The sequence below is a fragment of the Acinonyx jubatus genome, chromosome A1 (genome assembly GCF_027475565.1).
Source record: "Acinonyx jubatus isolate Ajub_Pintada_27869175 chromosome A1, VMU_Ajub_asm_v1.0, whole genome shotgun sequence".
Lineage (NCBI taxonomy): Eukaryota > Metazoa > Chordata > Mammalia > Carnivora > Felidae > Acinonyx > Acinonyx jubatus.
Genome location: NC_069380.1, coordinates 25,458,988 through 25,481,077, shown reverse-complemented (window position 1 = coordinate 25,481,077; position 22,090 = coordinate 25,458,988). Strand labels below are relative to the sequence as shown.

General features: G+C 39.5%; 2 protein-coding genes across 7 annotated transcripts in view; one reads left to right on the top strand and one right to left on the bottom strand.

Moving 5' to 3' along the window:
• Positions 1 to 5,349, bottom strand: part of NUFIP1 (nuclear FMR1 interacting protein 1) — a 40,532-nt gene extending 35,183 nt beyond the window's left edge. Inside the window, exons 1-4 of the mRNA XM_015068923.3 lie at positions 4,897 to 5,349; positions 2,793 to 2,875; positions 896 to 994; positions 94 to 156 (exon numbers count right to left, since the gene is read on the bottom strand). Coding sequence (XP_014924409.1) covers positions 94 to 156; positions 896 to 994; positions 2,793 to 2,875; positions 4,897 to 5,299 — 648 coding nt within the window. The 5' untranslated portion in view covers positions 5,300 to 5,349. The remainder of the gene's footprint in view (positions 1 to 93; positions 157 to 895; positions 995 to 2,792; positions 2,876 to 4,896) is intronic.
• Positions 5,350 to 5,413: 64 nt separating this feature from the next.
• GPALPP1 (GPALPP motifs containing 1) overlaps positions 5,414 to 22,090 on the top strand; it is a 72,800-nt gene continuing 56,123 nt past the window's right edge. For 5 of the 6 annotated variants that reach the window (XR_008295580.1, XR_008295576.1, XR_008295578.1 and 2 more), the window contains exons 1-6: positions 5,414 to 5,609; positions 8,815 to 8,947; positions 9,722 to 9,820; positions 11,831 to 11,939; positions 15,457 to 15,588; positions 16,041 to 16,205. Coding sequence is in view for 2 of the 6 variants with exons in the window: in XM_053215820.1 (XP_053071795.1) it covers positions 5,522 to 5,609; positions 8,815 to 8,947; positions 9,722 to 9,820; positions 11,831 to 11,939; positions 15,457 to 15,588; positions 16,041 to 16,205 (726 nt within the window). In the remaining 4 variants the exon portion in view is untranslated. The remainder of the gene's footprint in view (positions 5,610 to 8,814; positions 8,948 to 9,721; positions 9,821 to 11,830; positions 11,940 to 15,456; positions 15,589 to 16,040; positions 16,206 to 22,090) is intronic. The other variant, XM_027064876.2, reaches the window with a different exon arrangement.

The following is a 22,090-nucleotide window of genomic DNA, read 5'->3' as shown; positions in this document are numbered from 1 at the left end:
CTATGTAAATGAAGAGCTGTGAAGATAACAAATCAATGAATTAAAAAGAACGTGAATTAAAAAAACAAAACAAAAATTCACACAAGAACTTACATTTCTCCAATGGAACTGGACAATCTTCTCATGTGCACTAAAAGAACAATCTACCTCAGGACACTGCAAGAGTTTAAAGAAAAAGACTATTCAATGTTTTCTATGTTAATTTTACCCTACTACTGCATATTCAAACATAATCTCACTGAACTACATAGTTATCCCATCTATGTGGGATAGACAGCATCCCAAACTATGTCAACAGCAAAATAAAGAGCACTCCAAACCAGGTTGTATTTAAAAAGGAATGACATTCCCAAAGCATATAGTACAGTAACACATATCATTTCCTTCTCTACTTAGTATATACATGACATCGGCAATGTTATAACATTTTCTTACCTCCTAAAGTTGAAGGGGCATTCCTATAAACTGAAAAAGAACCTTTCCAAATTAAGAGCATTTTTTTTAAAGTACTTAATAAGGTCCAGATCAACCTTAGAGAGTGATGGGCCATGGCAAATTACACAGTGTGATTAAATGGTCAAGGGCAGCCTTAAAAGGGAAAAAACACACAAAGGTACAAAGAGCAACTGGGGTGAGGCCCAGCACTCTTACCAAGCAGAGGAGGTGAGCACTCACAGTTGTCAGACCTCCTTTCTTTACTGCCATCTTGCCTCTTCCTGAAGCGGTAGGCTCCCCACCCTCCAACTGCAAATCCCAGGGTCCCTATCTCAATGTGTCAAGACATCAAATGACATTTCTATGAAAACTATAAACTTTTAAGGAAAAAAAGCTCAGAATTTCTACCAAATAGACTCATTGTGTTAAAGACACTTCAGGGCAACCAAGAAAAACCTACTTTTGTATGTTCAGACATGTGTTTCTCATACTTCTCTTGATTTTTAAAACCACGATCACAGGTATCACAAAAACAGTGAAAAACTGGTTCCTTTCTTTTCTGCAAACAAAAACAAGCATTAGATTTTTGATAAAAAATGTTTACTCAATGATGAAAATATAACTATCCTCTCAATAGTATGTACTTTCTCACATAATCCCTGTATGTGGGGAAAACTTCTGAATACGTTTCTAATGAAAGGATAATTCTGTTTTGTTTTCTATAGGAAATATATTAGGAAAAACAAGCATTATAAAAAAATTGTTAAATCTGAGTAGAATATAAACTGCGAGTAGATCAAATTGGTAATCTAATTAAGGGCACAGCATATGTCAAAATGGTCTAATCAATACTCATGGTAAAACAGCATTTTGGGGCACCTGGGTGGCTCAGTTGGTTAAACGTCTGACTTCAGCTCAGGTCATGATTTTGAGGTTCATGGGTTCAAGCCCTACATCGGATTCTGTGCTGACAACTCAGACCCTAGAGCCTGCTTCAGATTCTTTGTCTCCCTCTCTCTCTGCCCCTCTCTCACTCACACTCTAGCTCTCTGTCTCTCAAAGATGAATAAATGTTAAAAATAAAAAAATTAAAAACAAAACAGCATTTCAACTTTTAGGAAAAACAACTATATCAGATTTTTTTTTTAACCCCAAAAAAGAATCATTTAGTACAGGCCAGTTACTTATTCCCAATTTGCTATTTTTATTCTTAAATTTAAAACAAAAAAATTATTTACAATGAGACTAGGAAATGGCCTTCTATTGTTTAACATTGGGATTATGTTAATATACTTGTACAATATTTTGTTAATATTAGCTATACAGTTTTCATGTCAAAATGAGGAATACTAATTTCATGCTGTAGACTTTATTCGACTCATTCTAAACTAATGACATTATTTGTTTTCCAGATTTTATTTTTAAGTAATCACCACACCCAACACAGAGTTCAAACTTACAACCCCAAGATCAAGACTCACATGCTCTACCAACTGAGCCAGTCAGATGCCCTGACACTAATTAATGCACATCTTTAAAACAGACCAGATTTATAAATTTCCTCAGAAAGCAGCCTATTTTAAGATTTGGACCCTGAAGCACAACAAAGAGTTGATCTTGATTTTTAAAAAACAATAACTTTGTTCCTAAAAATGATAAATATCTACTACTGAAAAGAACTGAAGCAGTACAATGAATTAAAATAAATAAATAAGGTAACAATACTAACACAAAAAAATCTTGCCTGAACAATTTCAGACATGACTTCAGGCACAGAGGATAAACTAAATATAAACTATTTTAAATTAACATTAAATTTAATTTTAATTGATTTTGACACAAGAAGAAGAAACTGCTCTTTTTTCAATCACAGAAGTATTTTTTCCTAAAAGATCCCTGTGTCAAAAAGAAAAAGATAATGAAAAATAAAGAGTTTATGTCATTATAATTTGTTCTTAACTCCATACTTTCAATTTTATAAGAGAAAGTTTGGACTTCTGTTCTTCTCCCTAAATTCCATCCTTCCCCTTCCAATTTGCTAATATATGAATATTTAGTTCACCAAGTTTTAATAACATTTATATTTACTCATAATCACAATTCTGTTATATTTATTCTTGAAAATATATTGAAATGATTCAATGTTTTCTCTTTCTACAATTTCTCCATTTACTTCTCAAAAAGATTTTGCTTAAAGTTTTTACTTAAAGCTAAGATCTTTAAAGATCCTATTATAGCAAGGCCCCACTGTGTCAATAATGGATGCAAAACACTGAAACAGTTACGTTAGAAATGCAAGGCATGAAACAGTGACATAGGGACCGAAGTGTCCCATTCAAGAATATCTTTAAAAATACCTTTTTCTTCTGTTTTCTACTGGGAGGGAAGTTGACGTCAGTGAACTTTGCATCATATTTTCGTGGACAATAAGAACGCTTAACTAAGAAACAAAAAGAAATCCATAAATATTTGCAACTATACAATTTTTTAAATTTGTATTTGCTCTATCATGTCACAAATACTTGGGTAGAAACTACCTCTTCTAGGAAGAAAAGTAGTTCAAACAAACTAACACAGATTAAGACTAGTCTACCAAATAAATATTTTTCAAATGAACACATAATTGGTAAGATTAGATGTCCATACAATGCTTCAAAGGCATCAAAGAAAGGAATGGCTACTCTAACCTTGATGACATTTCTTGTTATTTCAAACATCAGAAATGTAAACAATACTATCCCAATACAGCTTTTCAGCATCAATTTTATACCAGGAAAACAACCTTGTGAAATACATTTTCTCTCAACTTCTTTCCTTTCTTATGGCTGTGATCCAGCTCTGAAACCCTGATCCTTCACCAAGATTACTTTGACAGCCTCCCAGACTGTCTTCCAGTTCCTAAGCCCTCTCTTCCAATAGACACTGTGCACTGACACCACCGAAAAATAATCCTCCAATGGTCACAAGCTTGCTGGAAAATCTACGAATGACTTCCCAGAATCCTTCAATGAGACGCCGGTATATTTTCTCATGCTACTCTTCCCCCATACCCTCCACTTACTCGGCTTCAGTCGCAACAGAAAGTGCAATCTTTAGAACTCACCTTGTACTTACACCTCTTCGCCCCGACTTACAAAAGTATCTCTTCCAAAATCCTAAACATCTCCCAAGACACTTCTTCCAAAAACTTTCCCCAACTTCCTCCACACTCTGAAATCACCTTTCATATGCCTCCAGCACCAGTCATGCTGTGTTGTGGTTATTATTTATGAACCCATCTCACCTGTCTCAGGACCGTCTTAGGTGCATTCATATTCCCAGCATTTGGCACACAGTAAAGGCTGATTTGGCATCAAGTTAATGTAAAATAACCTTAGGCAGAGTTGGAGAAGGTTTTAAGTAAACAATCTCATGGGTTTAAATATGATCTGTATGCAGATGACACCCAAATTCACAGCTCTAGCCACAAATCTCTCCTGAAAGTACAAACTAGCAGCTTATTTGATATATCTTCTTGACACGTATTTCAAACTGAACTCCTGGTCTTTCTTCCAAATCTGTTCAATCCACATCTTTCTGCTTGACTGGCAAAAAACTAAGTTATTCTTGTCTTGAGTTTACCTCACAGCCTGCAAATCGTGTTGGCCCAAACCTATCTTCAAAACAGATCCAGAATCCAACACTTCTCATCACCTCCAGAGCTCCGCCCTGGTCCAAGTCCCCAGTATCTCTCACTTGGATAACTGCAATAGCTTCCTAACTCATCTCCTTTTAAGTCAATTCCCATGAGTAGCCACATTAATCCTTCTAAAACATAAATTATGCCACTCCCCCGCACTATCCTTATCACAAGAGTAAAAAGTCAAAATCCCATAGTCTACAAGGCCCTAGCAGGTCTGTCCTCTTCCCCAGTCTTCTACAATTCGACCCCAGGATTGCTCCCCTCTAGCCACAGTGGCTTCCATTCTGATCTACAGCACCTGCCTCAAGCTCTTTGCACTTGGAGTTCATTCTGCCTGCATCCTATTCCCCCAGTGGTCCCCATAGCTCTGATCACTCACCTCCTTGAAGTCTCTGCTCAAATGTCACCTTCATTATGACTGACACTGACAATTACACCAGAACTACCTATCACCTTCTTTGCTTTCTCTCTCTAGGTAGCACTCACTGTCTTCTAGTACACACTGCTTTTTTTTTTTTAATTCTGTCTCCACCAGGAAATGTTAAGCTACATAAAAATAGGGATTTTTCTATGTTTCGTTCACTGCTATATTCCCAGTTCCTCAGCGGCTAAACAGACTGAACAATCAGAGCAAACATTCCGGTCAAATTGTGAGACCTTAACTGACCAGACCCCCAAGAGTGCAGGGCTGAATCAAAAGTAGACAAAGGGAAAAGTGGGAAAGGGAAGAAGGGAAAAAGAAAAGTAAAGGGGCGGTAAGGAAAAGAGTAATAGCCTACCCGGAGTGTTCTGATATCCAGGAAAAACACCAGGAGACTGTCTCCAGTACCACGATGTAGAAGCCTGGAAATTCCAGGAAGGCTGGCCGTTGAGTTGAGGCTGAGAATCAAGGGGGGACTGGGCGTCGAAGGGAGGCTGCGCCCCGGGAAGAATCTGGGCGTCGAAGGGAGGAGGCGCCTCGGGGAGAGCCTGGGCTTCCTGGGGGTGCTGCTCCCCTGAGGAAGGCTCTGACCCTCGTACGGGAGGCGACGACGAAGGCGGTGGTGGCGGCGGCAGCATTGCCCAGAACATCCAGTTGTCAGACAGTGAAGCAGTGTCTCTCAGAGGCCCCAACGTGGGGGTCAGCTCGGATGTTGGAAGCCACCCGTTAGAAGTCACGAAATCACCAGCAGGCTCAGCCATGCCTCCAGCCAGGTAGAGAACCTAGCATGCGAATATGGAGCAAGCTTTATGCGTCACTTCCGGTCTCGTGAATTACAGGACTCTGCCAACCACGGGCTGCTACGTCATTGGTCGGCGCCGGAAAAACTTCCTGCCGTTTGCGGCGGATCCCGGGCTGCCTTTTGGGTAGGTTTGACGCTGCGTGGATAGGGTTGTAGGCTAGACCGGTGTCCGCCACCGCGGATGGCGAGGGATCTGATCGGGCCGGCGCTGCCGCCCGGCTTCAAGGCTCGCGGGACAGCAGAGGACGAGGAGCGAGACCCCAGCCCTGGTAAGCGGCCGGCGTGTACGCTGCCCGCCAGGCCTGTCCGCCCCTTTTCTGGCCCGGTCCCACTCTCGGAATTGAGATCTAAGGCCTGAAACGGTGGAGCAGTGGCAAGTGGGCGAGGAGGACCGGAGCTAACTTTGCTTCTCTAGTGGTAGCGGGGAGGTGGCGCTGGAACGGGGCGAGCGTGGGGGGGGGGGGGGGGGGGCGGGGAATGGTAATCATTGTAATGAAGATGTATTCCCATTTAACGGTTAACGGGCCGGACCCTGTGCTAAACGATCGATACACATTGTCATTTAATGCTCCTAGAAACCGTATGAAGTAAAGATGATCATTTCCATGTTATAAACGGGAACACTGAAGCCCAGGCTGTTGCCCGTATCACACGGCCGGTAAATGGTGGAGCCCAATTTAGAACACAGCCAGTGCGCCTAACCTCTGTGCCATATTGCCTTCTGACGAACAGTGCTCATGGCTCTTGCAGGGGATGCTTTGCTCCTTAGCCCCCGACCTGCCTTCCTAGCCTCTCCTCCTGTCATTGTACCTGACACACACAGCCCAGTACTGAACTAGTTCCAGTTTCTGCGCAGTTTCTCAATTCTCTAGGAGCTTTCTGGCCCCACTCTGCATTTTTTGACATACCTGACGAACTCCTACCCCATCCTCCGAGGCCCAACTTCAGTGTCAGCGAAGGCTTCAGTGAAGCATTTCCAAACTCTCCCAAGCATTGTCACACTCTCTTTTTCCCCCACAGGGTTTTCTTCCACTTAATTACATCATATATTTAATACACTGTTTTGAATAACTTGTCAGCATATCTGCTTGCACCATTGTAGTATGGTCTTCTAGCCTTAATACAGAGTGGGCACTTTGTATTTGCCAAATAAATGCTGTTTAGACTCTTCATGCATTTCTATCTCCTTTAATGTTTGCTCTACCTTTTAGTGAATACATGTTGCATTCCTTTTGAAATTTTTGGATCACTGGATATGTCTACATTCAGCTTTAGTACATACTGCTAAAATCAGTCTTTTGTTCATTTTTCCAGTGATCTGTCTTTCCTTACTGGCCTGTTGAGTTCTTTGCTGTTTTTGTTGTTGTTGAGTTCTTTATGTAGTCTGGACAAGTCATTTTTTCAGTTATGCATGTTGCAAATATCTCCTCTAATTCTGTGGCTTGCCTTTTCCCTCTCATTTGTATGTGTTGATGAACAGAAGTTTTTAATTTCAGTACATTCTGATTTTTAGTTTTTCTTCTTTTATGGTTAGAGCTTTTTGTACCCTATTTAAGTAGTCTTTGCCTCTTCTGAGGTTACAGCGTTACTCTCCTTTGTTTTATCCTGCAAGCATTACTATTTTATCTTTCACGTTTATATTTGCAGTCCATCTGGAGTTGATACTTGTATATGGTGTGAGGTAGGGGTGAAGATTTTTTTTTTCCTCACAGGTTTCTAATTGATCCATCACCCTCCCTTCCATACTGCACTATAATGTCACTTTCTTTGTAAATCATGTGACCACAAATGTGCATCTAGTTTTTTTCTTTTTCATTCTGGTAGAATACACATAACATTTACCATCTTAACCACCTTTAAGCGTACAGTTCATCACTAAGTACATTGACATTGTGCAACCATCACCACTATCCATTTCCAGAATGCTTTTCTTCTTGCAAAATTGAAATTCTGTACTCATTAAACAGTAAGTCCCTGTTCCCGTTCCCATTTCCCCCAGTTCCTGGAAGCCACCATTCTACTTTCTGTCTCTGTAAATTTAACTACTCTAGGTCTCTCAGATAAGTGGAATCATACAGTACCTATCTTCTTGTGACTGGCATTTTCACTTAACGTAATGTCTTTGGAGTTCATCCATGTTGTAGCATGCACCAGAATTGCTCTCAGGTGGGGGATTCTTGAACCCAGTCTGATACCTGTCCTGTGTTCCTCACACTCAGCTACCCTCCTGAAAGAGATCACTGAGTTTGGAAGAGGGAGTGAGCACACAGGTCTGAGATGGAACAAATTAACTTTACTCAAATACCTTGGAATATTGAATGCTGGGAAATGTCCCCTGAGATCATGTCATTAGAAAACTCGGGGAGAGGGGTGTGGAGATGTTTTCTCAACACCAGTCTATGTACTCCAGATGCTGCCTTGTGGAAAATAGGTGGAGCCTTTGCTATTTTGACTCCAACTTCAGACTCTGCAATGACCACCACCTCCACGAATTTCAGCTGCATTTCTAATCACACACTGGACTCTGTCCTATCTCTGAAAACTTAAATTCAAGTTTCTTTCTCAGCAAGAACCCCTTTTCATTCTCATTCAGTTATTCTTGTTAGACTTTGTTGTTGTTGTTGTTGTTGTTGTTGTTGTTTAACCTCATTGAGCTCTGCAGACCCTGCCTTCTATCCTTTTTGGCCTCCTCCTTTTAATTGCTTCTGCCCCTATTTGACTTAGACCTCACAGTCCATCAATTCATCCATTCTCTTGCAATGTTTTCAGCTGCCTTACCCATTCAGTATTCTGTTAAACTCATCTGGCAAAAACCCAGCTCTAGATCATTCCAAATGTTTACCTTCTCATGAGCCTACATCCAGCCTTCCAAATGCTGCTAGAAAAAACTTCACAGCTCCACAGGCTAATGTTACGAAAAATTACAGTCTCCTCCCTAATTGGGTTCTCAGCTGTGCCCAGCAGTCCTCGGACAGTTTCCCCATGCAGTTCTCTCCCTAATCTCAACCATGGTTTTTTAAAAGCCTCTTTTTCTTCCTCAGACTGTCTTTCCCTCTACTTCACTGGAAGAGTAAATGCCATCTTAAAAGAACAAACTCTATTTTCTGCACTATACCTGAAAACTTCCCTGAATCTTTGCTCAGCTTTTTTGTCTTCCCTGTGATTACAATAGAAAAGGTGCACTACCTTCTTCTAAGGCTAGTCCTTCCATTTTTAATCTGAATCCCTTCCCCTATTTGTTTTGTGCACAAAACAGGAACAAATGAGATAAAAGTTCATAATAAATAATAGCCAGCGAGTGCTGGGAAGATGTATCGTGTAAGAAAATATAAATGTATACTTTCATAAAAATAGAAAATAAAGTATAAAGTGTTGGCTAAGGGGTTCATTGAAACATTTTATGCATAATTGCACAGTTATGCATAATTGCAACAATTATGACCAATTGTGACTTAAACAAGAAATTTCCTATAGTTGCAGGACCAGCTTTACCCCCTAATTATAAAAGCAGTAGCTCAGAGTCATCAGACAGTGATGAGGACAGTAGTTCATTGTACGAAGAAGGAAATCAAGAATCTGAAGAAGATGACACTGGTCCAAGTGCAAGGTCAGTCACTTAAATAAACCAAGCTTCAAACCTAGTATACTTTGGCTGGAATAGATAGTCAGGAATGCCATATCTGTATCTTTACAGCACAGGAAGAAATCGTTTCATATGGCATTTCATCAGGAACTACACCTTCTAGAAGGAAATTTATTGTAGTAGATAGTTGTGGAGACATCTAGGATTTCAATTAAATTCTTATCTAAAAGATTTTTTCTTAAGGTATTACTGAAGTGTCTAAATACATATTCTAGATGAGCCATAGGATTTCTTTTAGAAATTATTTATGCAGTGTACGGTTTTTGCTTAAGTAAATGAATGATTTCCTTCTAACTACCCTTCCTTGCCATGGGTCCATGTAAAGAAAAGTGGAATTTTTGTTTAGTATTGGGTAGCAAGGGTTTTTTGATGCGTTTTAAAGATAAGACAGAACTAGCAACTTAAAACCTTCCTGCATGAGATAAAAAGCTAACGTCAAACTTTTTGCTCAAAAACATTCAGCAAGTAGACTCTTCGAAACCTCAGTAAAGTGGAATCTTTAACGCTATAGAAAATATAGAAAACTACTGCCATAGAAAATATGGCGCTATTTTAGGCCAAAAATAAATTCCAGGAAAATGTTGATATAAGATCAACTGTGGTGTCCATTTGTTCTCATTGGGCAAGATGAATTTATTGTTTCAGTGTTCATACAACTAGTTGGAGTTAATGCTTCCTTTAAAACTTAAAATTCTCTGTGAAAAAAATTTGCGTAACGTTGTACCACTGTGTTTTTAGAAAACAGAGGAGAACTCAGGATGATGACGATGATGATGAAGGGTTTTTTGGACCAGCTCTTCCTCCCGGATTTAAAAAGCAGGATGATTCTCCTCCAAGGTGACAATGTGTAGTGTTTCAGGCCAGTCTTTTCCAACTATTTCAGTAGGTGTTTGTTGATTCAATAAAGTGCTGTCCAAAGTTGTTTTTTAACTTACAGATTTATAGAACATTTGAAACGCATAGGGGAAAGTAACTGTTTCCTCTAACAAAAATGATTATTTACATGCCTATAAACATTTCTGTAGTTTATAAAAAACCTCCACGTCCCTTAGTTGATGCTCACAAGAGTGCTCTGTGATAGACTGAGTGCAGCATTATCCCTCTTCGCCCTTTTCTTAAATAGATAAGGTTGCACACATAGTAAGCAGTAGGCCTGGGGCTGGAATCCTGGTATTTACCTTTAAAATTAGATGCTTTCTTAGTTATTTGGTGACAGAAAGAACAATTCCTGTGTGTCACGTTAAACAATTTGACCAACTTCTCTGTACCTCAGAATTGCCATCTGAAAAAGAGGATAACAACACGTGCCTTTCAAAATTGTGATGACTGAGATTTCATATTTACATACATGCACATACGTGTGTGTGTGTGTGTGTGTGTGTGTGTGTGTGCGCGCGCGTGCCTCTTACATGATGCCTGGCCCCAGGTAAGCATATAGTAAGTTTTGATTCCTATCTTCTCAGAATTATAAAGTTTTTAATGCTGAATACGTAATTGCACACCACCTTGTTTATAATTCAGAGCACTGTTACCAGTATGCAAGAACAAGTCAAAAAGACTTGTATATTTTAATGTGGTTTTTTATTTATTTTTGAGACAGAGAGAGAGCGTGAGTGGGGGAGGGGCAGAGAGAGAGGGAGACACAGAATCCGAAGCAGGCTCCGGGCTCCGAACTGACAGCACAGAGCCCAACGCAGGGCTCGAACTCACAAACTGCATGATCGTGACCGAGCCGACGTCGGATGCTTAACAGACTGAGCCACCCAGGCGCCCCAACTATTGTATATTTTATATTCAAACTTTACAATCCTATCTATCAGCTCCAATTTTCATGTTAACTTTGGACCTGTTGGAAATAAGGCTAGACTCTCTGCTGCCTGATTTTGTATGCCACCAAGCCAAGAATAATCTTTAAAGGGTCATCTAAAAAACAAAGACCGGCATGCCTAAGAGACCCATATATGGCCCTCAAAGCCTAAAATGTCCTCTCTGGCCTTTTACAGAAAATTTGCTAACCACTGGGTCATAACATTCCTTTCAAGAAAGCACATTATTAGAAGTACAGCAATGTCTTTCTTGAGAGTTGTATTTGGCTGTTAAATGGCCAGGATCAGAACCCAGACCTTCTGAGTCAGTACCAATTTTCCTCTGCTACGAAGCCTGTCTGTGAGGCTCTGATAGAACACAGTGCAACCTGGAAAAGTCAGCTTAGGACTTCATTGGCATCTTGCTTGTTAATACTGGTACAGCGACATCTCTGGGGAAAACAATGGTATGAAAGAAAGAATTAAGAAACGTAAAGTATGAAAGAGAGTAGAAAATATCTTGTCTCTGTTATTTTTTCCCTGAAGTAAGGCTTTCTCTTCGTAAGCCCCAGATTTTAGGCACTTGTCCCATTTGGACTGATGTCAGTTCCCTCAGAAATGTAGCAATAGGTCACCTTGAAAGAAGATGAACTTTGGCATCGAGGAGACCAGGGCTCAAACGCCAGCACTGACACTTGCTAGTTTGTGGTGTCCTTGGGCCTTATTTTGCTCACCCAGAAAATGGTTCGACTTAGGGGTTGTTTGAAGGAAACAGAAATACATCACTGCCATTGAGAATTACTGGTTTAGTATCTTAGCATTGACTAACAAATAGAAAATAAAAATGAGAAAATTGTATTTTTTTAAGATACTATAGAAAAATACTAGGTTATAAAATACAAATAATATGTTACATGAAATTCTCATCTTCAACATTTGTTAGTATTTGGTTTTGTTTTTTTTTTTCTTTTTTGTGAACGCTTATTCTAAAAACTGCTTTTGAAAATCAGGGAGAATGTTAAAGGTACATTTTATTTTTCAGGCCTATAATAGGTCCTGCATTACCACCTGGTTTTATTAAATCTACTCAGAAAAGTGACAAAGGCCGAGATGATCCAGGACAACAAGTATCATCATATTTCAACTATGAGGTTTGGAAATTTTTTGATTAAAGCATAAGATGTAACAAACTCAAGACTTTGCAGAGTAATAACTATGTAATCATTTGGCTCAAATGTAACTAATACGCAGTCACACAGTTGCATCCACATTAATCTAGGATTGTAAGGTATACTAAATCAGAAGCTTGTCACAGAACTGAGATGTTGGAAAAATAACAAGGCAGTTACATGTTGACAGAATGTGATCTATTCATGCTTCTCATCCTTGAAGGCAATGTTTACAGTGCCAGAAAATACAACATGATGAAAAGCTTAAGGAATCATGGTGATTTGACCTGAAAAAAAGACAGCTGAGGAATTTTTTGATAATGGTCTATCTTGAAATTAGTTCTTATCCATCCATCTCTGGTGCCTGTATTTAACAAAGCTGCTGGTTAAATGATTTTATGAAAAGATAGGTCAATGATTTTAGAGTCAGGTATGAAAGCTGTTTTCTTGTTAGAGGCCTGGTCCTTACCAATAGCTGAGATTTGTAGAGTACTTTATAATTTGTAATGCTTTTTCCCCATATATGAATATTATTTTCTCTGCAACCTTATGAAATAGATATTATCCGCCATCTGACAGATACTAAAAACCAGAGAAATTTGGTAACTTACCCAAGATTGCACACTTTGCACTAATCAAAGCCAAAGCTTAAACCCAGTTCTTTTTTTTTTTCTTTTTAAAAGTTTTTTATTTTTAAAGATTTACTTTTAAGTAATCTCTACACTCTACAAGGGACTCAAACTCACAACCCCAAGATCAAAAGTTGCTTGCTCTCGGGGCGCCTGGTTGTCTCAGTCAGTTAAGCAACCGACTTCAGCTCAGGTCATGATCTCACAGTCTGTGAGTTCGAGCCCTGCATCAGGCTCTGTGCTGACAGCTCAGAGCCTGGAGCCTGCTTCGGATTCTGTGTCTCCCTGTCTCTCTGCCCCTCCCCTGCTCATGCTCTGTCTCAAAAATAAATTAAAAAAAAAAAAAAAAACCACCCGGGTGGCTCAGTCACTTATTAAAAAAGTGTTTTTTTTTTTTTAATAAAAAAAAAAAAAAGAGTCGCTTGCTCTCCTGACCGAGCCAGCCAGGTGCCCCTTACGCCCAGTTCTTAATGCTTTAGATCACCTGTTCAGTCTGTTATTCTGTAGTAACTTCCTGGATGTTCATCTCTATTGAGAACTGAGCAGTTACACTGTGGCTGTTACCAAGGAAAATATAATGCAGTGGTTAAGACCATGAACTTCAGAGTGATTTACTCCTTCCTTCAACAGCTACTTAGAGAGCACCTACTACAGTGTGTGAGGCACATGGTCACAGGAATGAGTCTGTCAACAAGTCTAGTTCCTCCCACCTTCAAAGGACATCCACAGTCCAACCATTTCTGCTCCTCCCCTAGTCTAAGTCAAATCATAGTTCATCTGTTTATTGGTCTTGATATTTTAAACCTTGTTTTTCTGTTACCTCCTCTCAGCACGGCAGCTAGAGCCTGGGTAAAATGAAGTCAGATTGTGTCACTCACACTCAGAACTATCACACTGCTCCTCCTCTCTCTACATAAAAGCCAAGCCCTGGGGCACCTGGCTGGCTCCGTAGAGCGTGCGACTCTTGATTGTGGTGTCATGAGCTTGAGCCCCATGTGAAACGTAGAGATTACTTAAGAAAAATGAAAAATAAAAACAATAAAAAAACAGAGCCATTACACTGTGCTGACAGCTCAGAGCCTGGAGCCTGCTTCGGATTCTGTGTCTCCCTCTCTCTCTGCTCTTCCCCCACTCATGCTTTGTCTCTCTCTTCTTCAAAAGTAAATAAATATTTTTTAATTAAATAAATATTTAAAAAAATTTTTTTCCCTACACATTGTAATGTCTCCTTGAGCTCCGTGATTTTCTCTCTTAACGTCAATCTGACCACACTGTGCTCCTTGCTGTACCTCCTCACTTACGCCCATCAGGCTCCTGCCCCTGACTGTTCTTTCCTGCAAAGTCTCCCCAGAGTGGTCTTCCCCTAGATATCTATGTGGCTTGCCTCTCAGAGCTTCCGTGTTGGGCTGGAATGTCACCTTAGTGAGGTCGTTTCCGACCTCCTAGCTCAAAATTACTATCTCCTCTTCCCTTTACTCGTCTCTCCTTCCGGCCTTTAATTCTCTCCATAGCATCTGTCAGCACCTCAGATACCATCTGTTACTGCTTCTTTCTGTTTATTGTTGACCTCTCCCCACTAGAATGTTGAGGACGGAGATTTTGTCTTCTCCCTAGGGGCATTCGGAAGTATTTGTTGAATGAATGAGTACGTTAGACATAGTCCCAGATAATCACACTAATCAACCTGCAGGGTAATGGGGAATATGGACATTACACAAACATCTAACGTTATGAGTGATTCAAAAGGTGAGACAAGGGGTGCCTGGGTGGCTCAGTTGGTTGATCATCCGACTTCAGCTCAGGTCATGATCTCACCATCCATGAGTTTGAGCCCCGCATCAGGCTCTGTGCTGATAGCTCAGAGTCTGGAGGCTGTTTCAGATTCTGTGTCTCCCTCTCTCTCTGACCCTCCCCCATTCATGCTCTCTCTGTCTCAAAAATAAATAAACGTTAAAAAAAAATTAAAAAAAAAAAAAGGGTGAGAAAAAATACTATGGAACCATGACAGGGAATCTAAACTAACCTAAAGAAATGAGAAAAACTCTTTGTCTCTGAGAAAATGTCTAAACTGAAGACTGATGCGTTGGAGATGCCTCAGCAAAGAGGGCAGGAGAGATTGTTCCAGAAAGCACAGATAGCTTATTTGAAGAGAAAGCAGTGTAGAGAGGAGGAAAGTTAGGGCTTTAGAAGTTCAGTGTGAGGGTACCCGGGTGGCTCAGTCAGTTAAGTATCCGACTTCGGCTCAGGTCATAATCTCGCAGTTCGTGGGTTTGAGCCTCGTGTTGGGCTCTGTACTAAAAGCTCAGAGCCTGGAGCCTGCTTCAGATCCTGTGTCTGTCTCTCTCTCTCTGCCCCTCCCCGACTCACTCTCCAAAAATATAAACATTAAAAAAAATTTTTTTTTTCAAAAGAAGTCCAGTGTGCTTGGAGGGAAGAGAACAGGAGAGAGAAGGCAAGAGCCATTAGCTCCTGGGTGAGCTTAGTTTCATGTCAGTATCATGCAGGTTGTTATCCTTGTCTTAGAGGGTTGTTGGTGAGGATTAAGTCAGAACATTTTCAACTTACAATAGCTCTCGTCATGGTTGTTGTTATTAACACCTTCACTACTGATACCATCAGAGTATTTTTTTTCTATAATTCATTTATTTTTTTTATAATTTACATCCAAGTTAGTTAGCACATGGTGCAACAATGATTTTAGGTGAGGAAAAGGTCCTCATTGCTCAGTGATCAGCCAGCAATACATTGTTTGCGTTTTTGTCTTATTGTCTCTAAGTAATCCGTTGCAGTGAAATTTTAAGTGTTTTAGGATCATTTTCTATAACCTATGGCTCTGCTCCTGGTTTAAAGGCAATGTCTTATTTCAAAAGGAAACAGATAGCAGTGAAGATGAGGACATTGTTGGACCCATGCCTGCAAAAGGACCAGTTAACTACAGCGTCACGACAGAGTTTGAAAAAAGGGCCCAGAGAATGAAAGAAAAACTGACCAGAGGAGATGATGTAAGTTTTAAATATACTATACTCTGAGAAATTGGCTAAATGGATTAAAAATCTAAATTTTAAAATCGAGATGAAAGAAAATATATGCATTATGTATATAAGTAATATAAATAAATAATATAATACAATTAATAATATAAATAAAATATATGCAATATGTATATAAAGAAAACTTAGGAGCAAGGTAATCTAGAAGCTGTAAAAGGAAAAGACTGGCAAATTTGCCTATTTAAAAATTTCTGTGTGGCAAAAGATAACAAAGTCAAAAGAACAATAAATTGGATGAGGTAATTGTAACATATATGACAAAATATAATCCTTTATATTAAATTCTTTCTCTTAAAGCCTCAATTGAGAAACACCACCACTTATACAGTATCTTACAAACGCTTTCTGGGCTACTTTTCTTTTTTTTTTTTTTTTGACTGTTTGATTTTTTACTTCTCTTAAAGAATTCATCCAAACCAATTACAAGAGAGTCATGGATGACTGAGCTTCCTCCAGAAATGAAAGACTTTGGTCTCGGGCCCAGAACTTTTAAGAGACGAGCCGATGAGAAATCTGGGGATCGATCGGTCTGGACAGACACCCCAGCTGACAGGGAGAGGAGAGCTAAGGTGAGAGAGCTTGTTTGTGCATGTATTTCTGCCCATGTTGGCTGTATTTTGAAAACATAGAAGGCATGATGATTTAAAGGTACTATTTTTAAATTATGATTCCAAAGGGAAAATACAGATTTCTCCCTGAAAGAAAATAAGGACAGTGACACCAATTGCTTGCGATTTCCCAATGAATTATCTCATTTAAATCTCAAGAAAACCCAGAGATCTGGACTTACTGACTTCGTTTTACAGAGGGAGAAACTAACTTTTATGAGGTCCACTTTTCTGGAATTAGAGGGCTGATTAGTAATGAATAATAATTCTATTCTAGACCTTTCTATAATTCTAAATTCTCTAGTCCTTATACACCATCATACTGTCTCCATGAAACTAAAGCCACAGGTTCACCTAGGTTAAATGATACCTAGAGATTCTCCCACAAAATGACCTTACTTCAGGTGCACTATGTTTTGTGTTACTGTCAAAATAGGCAAGAAATGCTTTCATCGATAGTGCTGAATACTATATGATCTCCCTTCTGTGCAGAATCTAAAAAAACAAACCAGAAAAAAAAAAAACAGTCATGGATATAGAGAATAGACTGGTGGTTGCCTGGAGGTAGGGGGAGGCAAAATGGAGGAAGTAAATAAAACTCATGGGGACATATGTACAGCATGGTAACTATACTTAGTAATACTGTATCGCGTATTTGAAATTAGCTAGGAGAGTGGATCTTGAAAGTCCTCATCACAAATGGAATAAATGTTGCTAGCTGTATATGGTGATGGATGTTGACCTATTTTGATTATTTTATAATATATAACAAATATTGAATCATGTTGTACCTGAAACTAATAAAATGTTTCATCAGTTATACCTCAGTTTTTAAAAAAAGAAACGCTTTCATAAGTGCATTAAATAATTTGCTAAAAAAGAAAAGAAGTTTGGATAGAATGCATTATTGACTCTGCTTTTTACAAAATCTTCCATTATAAATTAGGAATTGAACCATTGTGGGGCACCTGGGTGGCTCTGTCGGTTAAGCATCCGACTTCGGCTCAGGTCATGATCTCGCGGTTCGTGAGTTCAAGCCCCGCTTCAAGCTCTGTGCTGACAGCTCAGAGCCTGGAGCCTGTTTCAGATTCTGTGTCTTCCTCTCTCTCTGACCCTCCCCTGTTCATGCTCTGTCTCTCTCTGTCTCAAAAATAAATAAACGTTAAAAAAAAATTAAAAGAAGGAATTGAACCATTGTAAATTAGAAATAGCCCCAGCACTACTTCTTAAATTTACCCCATCCGAAGGTTTTTACTCCCTTTAATTCAAATTTGAATCCTTGAGTGATTGGCACCCGAAGGCTACAGCTTTCCAGTTTTGACTTCCATAGTTCCACACTTCATTCATTTCTCTACTCTGTTTATCTTCTCCATCAGTACCAAGAATTATGAGACCTTCTCTTTTCATTTTGTAACTATAGATTGAATACCTTCTCTGCCAGGTATTCAGTTTGGTTGTAGGTAATAGCAAAATGGAAAAGCTTTTTTTTTTCCTCAAGCTTATTTATTTTGAGAGAGAGAATGAGAGAACACATGTGCACACAAGTAGGGGAGGAGCAGAAAGAGAAAGAGAGAGAGAGAGAGAGAGAGAGAATCCCAAATAGGATCTAGGCTGGCACCCAGAGCCCTATCTATGCAGGCTCGATCTTAAAAACCATGAGATCATGACCTGCGCTGAAATCAAGAGTCAGACACCTAACTAACTGAACACCCAGGTGCCCTGGAAAAGCTTCTTACGGAGTTTTCATTTTAGTGGAGAATTGGTTATAAAATACCCCGTGTTACCCTTTTTTTTTTTTTAATGTTTATTTATTTTTGAGAGAGAGGGACAGAGCACGTGCAGGGAAGGCCCAGAGAGAGAGACACAGAATCCGAAGCAGGCTCCAGGCTCTGAGCTGTCAGCACAGAGCCCGATGTAGGGTTCAGACCTACAAACTGTGAGATCATGACCTGAGCTGAAGTCAGATGCCTAACCGACTGAGCCACTCAGGTGCCCCCCGTGTTATTCTTAAAATGTGGATGTAATGTCTCCAGATTTTAGCACCCTACCTTGCACATGTGGCAAAATTGTAAATTCTCTTTGGTCCAGAAGATTAAGGGAAGTCTAAGAGTTGTAATAGAAAGTTGAGGTGAACCAACACACCTGAGGCAGAAGAAGCAACAGAAAAGGTGGTGTGGGGGCACCTGGGTGGCTCAGCTGGTTGAGCATCCGACTTCAGCTCAGGTCGTGATCTCACAGTTCGTGGGTTCGAGCCCCGCGTTGGGCTCTGTGCTGACAGCTCAGAGCCTGGAGCCTGCTTCGGATTCTGTCTCTCCCTATCTCTGCCCCTCCCCCACTCGTGCTCTGTCTCTGCCTCTAAAAAATGAATCAACCTTAAAAAAAAAATTTTTTTTTTTTTAAAAAGAGGTGGTGTGGAAGTAAGCCGCATGCTTTGAATGACTAGTGTTGCGGTGCCTGTCTACTCTTTCTTAACTGGTGTTTTATAAAAATAATATATTGGCATTTTTGTAGTTTAGCCTTTAAGATTGTCTCCAGAAAAGACATTCCCTTGTTTACGTGAATTTATTCATGTCTATGTTAGTTGTGCTTTTCTCTCTCCTTCTGTTCCTCACTATAGGTAAATAGATGTCTAGCCTACAGCCAGATATGGAGGGACTCTTCTTCTGAGGAAAATATCAGAAAAATGGAGCAAATGGAAATTAGACAACCCAGTGATTTTAGGACCTATGATTAAGTTCTTCAGATCTTTTTCTTTTCAGTACTTGAAAGTGTTTTGTTCAGTTCTACAGCAAATTCATAAAGGGATTATTAATACTCCTTAAATTTTATGGGATACTATATTTAGCATATAGTACCACAGAGGTGCCTCGGTGGCTCAGTCGGTTAAGCATCCGACTCTTGATTTTGGCTCAGGTCATGATCTCATGGTTTGTGAGTTCAGGCCCCACATCGGGCTCTGCACTGACAGGGCGGAACCTGCTTGGGATTCTTTCTTTCCTTCTCTGTCGGAGGCTTGTTCTTCCTCTCTCTCTCTCTCTCTCTCTCTCAAAATAAATAAATAAAAACTTTAAATAGTAGCGCATAGTACCACAGACTCATACCTATGGTATAAACTATACAGTATCAGAGAGCCATTCATTTTCTTGTGTATTTCATTCTGTGTAAAGTTTGTGACTAATTTTTGTCACAGATCTTAGCTAAATTTCCTTTTTGACAGACTTTCCCCATTTTTCCATTTTTGTTTCTTATGATGCCATCTTTTTTTTAAGCTTTTATTTAAATTCTAGTTAGTTAACCATACAGTGTATACAATATAGTGATTCAGCACTTCCATACAATGCCTGGTGCTCACAATTGCCCTCCTTAATCCCCATCACCTATTTAACCCATCCCAACACCCACTTCCCTTCTGGTAACATCAGTTTGTTCTCTATAGTTAAAAGTCTGTTTCTTGGTTTGCCTCTCTCTTTTTTTTTTTTCTCATTTGCTCATTTATTTCTTAAATTGCATTATGAGTGGGGCGCCTGGGTGGCTCAGTCGGTTAGGCATCCGACTTCAGCTCAGGTCACGATCTCGCGGTCCGTGAGTTCGAGCCCCGCGTCAGGCTCTGGGCTGATGGCTCGGAGCCTGGAGCCTGCTTCTGATTCTGTGTCTCCCTCTCTCTCTCCCCCTCCCCCGTTCATGCTCTGTCTCACTCTGTCTCAAAAATAAATAAATGTTAAAAAACAAATTGCATTATGAGTGAAATCATAATGGTGTTTGTCTTTCACAGACCTATTTCGCTTAGCATAATACTCTCTAGCTCCATCCATGTTGTTGCAAATGGCAAGATTTCATTCTTTTTTTATGGCTGGGCAATATTCCATTTATATATATACCACATCTTCTTTATCCATTCATCAATTGATGGACACTTGGACTGTTTCCATAGTTTGGCTCCTATAAACATCAGGGTGCATGTATCCCTTCAAATTATTATTTTTGTATTCTTTGGATAAATACCTAGTGCAATTGCCAGATTATAGGGTAGTTCTATTTTTACCTTTCTGAGGAACCTTCATACTGTTTTCCACAGTGGCTGCACCAGTTTGCATTCCCACCAACAGGCCACCAATGGTGTAAGAGAGTTCCCCTTTCTCCACATCCTCACCAACATTTGTTGTTTCTCGTGTTGTTGATTTTAGCCATTCTTACACGTGTGGAATATCACGTGGATTTGATTTGTATCTCCCTGATGATAAGTGATGGTGAGCATGTTTTCGTGTATCTGTTGGCCGGCCATCTGTATGTCTTCTGCCCATTTTTTAATTGGATTATTTAGTTTTGGGGGGTTGCGTTTGATAATTTCTTTATAGGTTTTGGATACTAACTCTTTATCCAATATGCCATTTTCAAATATCTTCTCCCATTCCATAGGTTGCCTTTTAGTTTTGATGATTGTTTCCTTCGCTGTGCAGAAGCTTTTTATTTTGATGTCGTTCCGGTAGTTTATTTTTTATTTTGTTTCCCTTGCAACATATCTAGAAGAAGTTGCTAAGGCCAGTGTCTAAGAAGTTACTGCTTGTGTTCTCTTCTAGAATATTTTATTTTATTTCATTTCATTTCATTTCATTTCATTTCATTTCATTTCATTTCATTTCATTTCATTTCATTTCATTTATTTTTAGAGAGAGCATGAGAGCAAGGAAATGGGGCAAAGAAAAAGAGAGAATCTTAAGTAGGCTCCATGCTCAGTATAGAGCCTGACGTGGGGCTCAATCCCATGACCCTTAGGATCTTGACCTGAGACAAAATCAAGAATTGGATGCTCAACCGGCTGAGCCACCCAGGCACCCCTCTTCTAGGATTTTTATGGCTTCAGGTCTCCCATTTAGGTCTTTAATCCATTTTGGATTTATGTTTGTGTTTGGTGTAAGATAGTGGTTCAGGCTAATTCTATTTCATGTGGCTATCCAGTTTTCTCAGCACCATTTGTTATAGAGACATTCCTTTTCCCATTGGATATTCTTTCCTGCTTTGTCGAAGATTAATTGACCATATATTTGTGGGTTCATTTCTGTGATTTCTGTTCTGTTCCATTGATCTAGGTGTCTCTGTTTGTGCCAGTACCATACTGTTTTGATTACTACAGCTTTGTAGTATAACTTGAAGTCTGGAGTTGTGATGCCTCCAACTTTGTTTTTGTTTTTGTTTTTGTTTTTGTTTTTGTTTTTGTTTTTGTTTCAAGGTTGCTCTGGCTCTTCAGAGTCTTCTGTGGTTCCGTACAAATTTTAGGAATGTTTGTTCGAGCTCCATGAAAAATGCTGTTGGTATTGTGATAGGGATTGCATTAAATGTGTAGATTACTTTGGGTAGTAGTATTTGTTCTTCCAATCTAGGAGCCTGGAATGTCTTTCCATTTCTTTGTGTCATCTTGAATTTTTTTCATCAGTGTTCTATAGTTTTCAGAGCACAAGTTTTTCACCTCTTTGGTTAGGTTTATTCCTAGGTATCTTACTTTTTTGGCTGCAGTTGTACATGGGATTAATTCCTTAATTCCTCTTTTTCTCGCTTCATTATTGGTGTATACAAATGCAACAGATTTCTACACATTGATCTTGTACTATGCGACTTTACTAAATTCATTTATCAGTTCAGTTTTTTGGTGGAGTCTTTTGGGTTTTCTATATAGAATATCATGTCATCTGCAAAGAGTGAAAATTTCACTTCTTCCTTGCCAATTTGGATACCTTTTACTTCTTTTTGCTGTCTGATTGCTGTGGCTAGGACTTCCAGTACTGTGTTGAACAACAGTGGTGAGAGTGGACAACCCTGTCTTACTCCTGATGGTAGAGGAAAATTTCTGT